This window comes from Oncorhynchus kisutch, unplaced genomic scaffold (assembly GCF_002021735.2).
Source record: "Oncorhynchus kisutch isolate 150728-3 unplaced genomic scaffold, Okis_V2 scaffold790, whole genome shotgun sequence".
Classification (NCBI taxonomy): Eukaryota; Metazoa; Chordata; class Actinopteri; order Salmoniformes; family Salmonidae; genus Oncorhynchus; species Oncorhynchus kisutch.
Genome location: NW_022262735.1, coordinates 11406 through 17500, shown reverse-complemented (window position 1 = coordinate 17500; position 6095 = coordinate 11406). Strand labels below are relative to the sequence as shown.

The following is a 6095-nucleotide window of genomic DNA, read 5'->3' as shown; positions in this document are numbered from 1 at the left end:
TGTTAGTCTGTGGTACATGTTGTGGTTTCTGAGAACACTGTGGGCTGTGAATAAAGCTGTAGAAAAGGAGAGTGTGTAATGGTGTAATGATGTGTGGTGTCTGGGTCGTACCATCCATCCAGCGGGGCAGGAGCACTCCCCCGTGACGTGATGGCACGTTCCACCGTTCTGACACGGGCAACGCAGCTCACACTGGGCGCCATGACTACCAGAGGGACACCGCTCACCACAGCTGAAGGGGACACAGGAAGAGGCCAGTGGAGACATCATGAGACCCACCTAAAATGTGTAATGTACTGAAGCACCCACATATAGCCTGGTATCTGATCTGAACCTTATAATGTACTGAAGCACCCACATATAGCCTGGTATCTGATCTGAACTGTGTAATGTAATGTACTGAAGCACCCACACATAGCCTGGTATCTGATCTGAACTGTGTAATGTACTGAAGCACCCAACATATAGCCTGGTATCTGATCTGAACTGTGTAATGTACTGAAGCACCCACATATAGCCTGGTATCTGATCTGAACTGTGTAATGTACTGAAGCACCCACATATAGCCTGGTATCTGATCTGAACTGTGTAATGTACTGAAGCACCCAACATATAGCCTGGTATCTGATCTGAACAGTGTAAAGCACTGAAGCACCCACATATAGCCTGGTATCTGATCTGAACTGTGTAATGTACTGAAGCACTCACATATAGCCTGGTATCTGATCTGAACTGTATAATGTACTGAAGCACCCACATATAGCCTGGTGTCTGATCTGAACTGTGTAATATACTGAAGCACCCACATATAGCCTGGTATCTGATCTGAACTGTGTAATGTACTGAAGCACCCACATATAGCCTGGTATCTGATCTGAACTGTATAATGTACTGAAGCACCCACATATAGCCTGGTGTCTGATCTGAACTGTGTAATGTAATGAAGAACCCACATATAGCCTGGTATCTGATCTGAACTGTGTAATGTACTGAAGCACTCACATATAGCCTGGTATCTGATCTGAACTGTGTAATTGTACTCAAGCACCCACATATAGCCTGGTGTCTGATCTGAACTGTGTAATGTAATGAAGAACCCACATATAGCCTGGTATCTGATCTGAACTGTGTAATGTACTGAAGCACCCACATATAGCCTGGTGTCTGATCTGAACTGTGTAATGTAATGTACTGAAGCACCCACATATAGCCTGGTATCTGATCTGAACTGTGTAATGTACTGAAGCACCCACATATAGCCTGGTATCTGATCTAAACTGTATAATGTAATGTACTGAAGAACCCACATATAGCCTGGTATCTGATCTGAACTGTGTAATGTAACGAAGAACCCACATATAGCCTGGTATCTGATCTGAACTGTGTAATGTACTGAAGCACCCACATATAGCCTGGTATCTGATCTGAACTGTGTAATGTACTGAAGCACTCACATATAGCCTGGTATCTGATCTGAACTGTATAATGTACTGAAGCACCCACATATAGCCTGGTGTCTGATCTGAACTGTGTAATATACTGAAGCACCCACATATAGCCTGGTATCTGATCTGAACTGTGTAATGTACTGAAGCACCCACATATAGCCTGGTATCTGATCTGAACTGTATAATGTACTGAAGCACCCACATATAGCCTGGTGTCTGATCTGAACTGTGTAATGTAATGAAGAACCCACATATAGCCTGGTATCTGATCTGAACTGTGTAATGTACTGAAGCACTCACATATAGCCTGGTATCTGATCTGAACTGTGTAATTGTACTCAAGCACCCACATATAGCCTGGTGTCTGATCTGAACTGTATAATGTAATGAAGAACCCACATATAGCCTGGTATCTGATCTGAACTGTGTAATGTACTGAAGCACCCACATATAGCCTGGTGTCTGATCTGAACTGTGTAATGTAATGTACTGAAGCACCCACATATAGCCTGGTATCTGATCTGAACTGTGTAATGTACTGAAGCACCCACATATAGCCTGGTATCTGATCTAAACTGTATAATGTAATGTACTGAAGCACCCACATATAGCCTGGTATCTGATCTGAACTGTGTAATGTACTGAAGCACCCACATATAGCCTGGTATCTGATCTAAACTGTATAATGTAATGTACTGAAGCACCCACATATAGCCTGGTATCTGATCTGAACTGTGTAATGTACTGAAGCACCCACATATAGCCTGGTATCTGATCTGAACTGTGTAATGTAACGAAGAACCCACATATAGCCTGGTATCTGATCTGAACTGTGTAATGTACTGAAGCACCCACATATAGCCTGGTATCTGATCTAAACTGTATAATGTAATGTACTGAAGAACCCACATATAGCCTGGTATCTGATCTGAACTGTGTAATGTAACGAAGAACCCACATATAGCCTGGTATCTGATCTGAACTGTGTAATGTACTGAAGCACCCACATATAGCCTGGTGTCTGACCTGCATGTGTCTTACCCAACTCCACTGTCGACCATTGTTATATACATGTATAGTTGTTATATATATTGTCACGTATACTCCCTCTCTGCCCTCTAGGTCATCAGGCTGCTATCCCACACACCTGTCACCATCGTCTCGCGCACCTCATGACACTCACCTGGACTCCATCACCTCCTTGATTACCTTCCCTATATCTGTCACTCCCCTGGACTCCATCACCTCCTTGATTACCTTCCCCATATCTGTCCCTCCCCTGGACTCCATCACCTCCTTGATTACCTTCCCTATATCTGTCCCTCCCCTGGACTCCATCACCTCCTTGATTACCTTCCCTATATCTGTCCCTCCCCTGGACTCCATCACCTCCTTGATTACCTTCCCTATATCTGTCCCTCCCCTGGACTCCATCACCTCCTTGATTACCTTCCCTATATCTGTCCCTCCCCTGGACTCCATCACCTCCTTGATTACCTTCCCTATATCTGTCCCTCCCCTGGACTCCATCACCTCCTTGATTACCTTCTCTATATCTGTCCCTCCCCTGGACTCCATCACCTCCTTGATTACCTTCCCTATATCTGTCCCTCCCCTGGACTCCATCACCTCCTTGATTACCTTCCCTATATCTGTCCCTCCCCATTGGTTCTTTCCTCAGGTGTTATTGACTCTGTTTTCATGTCGGTGTCTGTGTTTCCTGTTCGTTGTTTCTTATATTAATTAAAACACTCACTTCCTGAACTCGATTCTCGACTCTAAGCGCAATCGTTACATGTACAGTTGTTATATATGTATGTATAGTTATATATACAGGACCAGTCTGTTTGGACACACCTGCTAATTCAAGGTTTTTTCTTTATTTTTACTATTTTCTACATTGTAGAATAATAGTGAAGACATCAAAACTATGAAATTACACATATGGAATCATGTAGTAACCAAAAAAAAGTGTTAAACAAATCAAATTATATTCGAGATTCTTCAAAGTAGCCACCCTTTGCCTTAATGACAGCTTTGCACAATCTTTGTATTCTCTCAACCAGCTCCCATGAGGTAGTAACCTGGAATGTATTTCAATTAACAGTTGTGCCTTGTTAAAAGTTCATTTGTGGAATTTCTTTCCTTCTTAATTAGATTGAGGGAATCAGTTGTGTTGTGACAAGGTAGGGGTGGTATACAGAAGATAGCCCTATTTGGTAAAAGACTAAGTCCATATTATGGCAAGAACAGCTCAAATAAGCAAAGAGAAATTACAGTCCATCATTACTTTAAGACATGAAAGTCAGTCAATGTGAAACATTTCTTTAACTTTGAGTTTCTTCAAATGCAGTCGCAAAAACCATCAAGCGCTATGATCAAACTCTCACAAGGACTGCCACAGGAAAGGAAGACCCAGAGTTACCTCTGCTGCAGAGGATAAGTTAATTTGAGTTAACTGCACCTCAGATTGCAGCCCAAATAAATGCTTCACAGAGTTCAAGTAACAGACACATCTCAACATCAACTGTTCAGAGGAGACTGCGTGAATCAGGCCTTCATGGTCAAATTGCTGCAAAGAAACCACTACTAAAGGACACCAATAGAAGAAGAGACTTGCTTGGGCCAAGAAACACGAGCAATGGACATTAGACCGGTGGAAATCTGTCCTTTAGTCTGATGAGTCCAAATTTGAGATTTTTGGTTCCAACCGCTGTGTCTTTGTGACGCAGAGTACTGTAGGTAAACAGATGATCTCTGCATGTGTGGTTCCCACCGTGAAGCATGGAGGAGGAGGTGTGATGGTGTGGGGGTGCTTTTCTGTTGACACTGTCTGTGATTTATTTAGAATTCAAGGCACACTTAACCAGTATGGCTACCACAGTATTCTGCAGCGATACGCCATCCCATCTGGTTTGAGCTTAGTGGGGCAATCATTTGTTTTTCAACAGGACAATGACCCAAAACATACCTCCAGGCTGTGTAAGGGCTATTTGGCCAATGGGAGTGATGGAGTGCTGTATCAGATGACCTGGCCTCCACAATCACCCGACCTCAACCCGACTGAGATGGTTTGGGATGAGTTGGACCACAGAGTGAAGGAAAACCAGCCAACAAGTGCTCAGCATATGTGGGAAAGCCTTCAAGACTGTTGGAAAAGCATTCCTCATGAAGCTGGTTGAGAGAATAGCCAAGAGTGTGCAAAGCCATCATCAAGGCAAAAGGGTGGCTACTTTGAAGAATTTAAAATATAAAAATTGATTTAGATTTGTTTTTACGCTTTTTTGGTTACTACATAATTCCATATGTGTTATTTCATCGTTCTGATGTCTTCACTACTACTATTCCACAATGTAGAAAATAGTCTAAATGAAGAAAAGCCCTTGAATGAGTTGGTGTATCCAAACAGACTGGTCCTGTATATATAGTTGTCACTTTGACTACCAATGTTATACAGCATAGACGCTTTCAGATTCATTGTTCAACCTGGACCAGAGGAGAACAGCAGATAAGATAACCAGGAAACAGTGAGGGAAAAGTGTAGACACTCACAATGCCCCCGGTAAACAGATGAGTCATCCCATCAGCTTAAAACAATCTCCTACATTACCTGGAGCCCCTGAGAACAAACCCCCAACACAATAACCAGGAAACAGTAGGTGTCATGATGGTCATAGGGTCATAGACTGATGAGGTGTCTGAAGACACTCACATAGCCCCGGTAAACAGATGAGTCATCCCATCAACTTAAAACAATCTCCTACATTACCTGGAGCCCCTGAGAACAAACCCCCAACACAATAACCAGGAAACAGTAGGTGTCATGATGGTCATAGGGTCATAGACTGATGAGGTGTCTGAAGACACTCACAATGCCCCCGGTAAACAGATGAGTCATCCCATCAACTTAAAACAATCTCCTACATTACCTGGAGCCCCTGAGAACAAACCCCCAACACAATAACCAGGAAACAGTAGGTGTCATGATGGTCATAGGGTCATAGACTGATGAGGTGTCTGAAGACACTCACATAGCCCCGGTAAACAGATGAGTCATCCCATCAACTTAAAACAATCTCCTACATTACCTGGAGCCCCTGAGAACAAACCCCCAACACAATAACCAGGAAACAGTAGGTGTCAGGATGGTCATAGGGTCATAGACTGATGAGGTGTCTGAAGACACTCACATAGCCCCGGTGTATCCCGGTGCACAGAGGCACTCTCCGGTCTCGTGATGGCAGGTGGCACCGTTGAGACACTGGCACTCTAGCTGGCATCCCTTCCCATAGAGCCCCGCCTCGCACAGCTCCTCACAGCGCCAGCCCTGGTACCCGTCCGTACACACACACGCCCCCGTGATGGGGTTACACTGGGCCCGGTTCTGACACTGGCACCGGTTAGTGCAGTGGGGGCCCCAGAAGTCAGCCTGACAACCTGGAGAGAGAGAGAGAGGTACACAAAACATTAAACATGACAACCTGGAGAGAGAGAGAGGTACACAAAACATTAAACATGGCAACCTGGAGAGAGAGCTACACAAAACATTAAACATGACAACCTGGAGAGAGAGCTACACAAAACATTAAACATGACAACCTGGAGAGAGAGCTACACAAAACATTAAACATGACAACCTGGAGAGAG

The 6095-nt window shown here is 44.0% G+C and overlaps 1 protein-coding gene across 1 annotated transcript in view; it reads right to left on the bottom strand.

Annotated features, from left to right (window-relative positions):
• LOC116362118 (multiple epidermal growth factor-like domains protein 11) overlaps positions 1 to 5889 on the bottom strand; it is a gene marked incomplete at its 5' end in the record, with an annotated part of 18552 nt that extends 12663 nt beyond the window's left edge. Inside the window, 2 exons of the mRNA XM_031816411.1 lie at positions 112 to 232; positions 5639 to 5889. Coding sequence (XP_031672271.1) covers positions 112 to 232; positions 5639 to 5889 — 372 coding nt within the window. The remainder of the gene's footprint in view (positions 1 to 111; positions 233 to 5638) is intronic.
• Between the last annotated feature and the right edge of the window lie 206 nt (positions 5890 to 6095).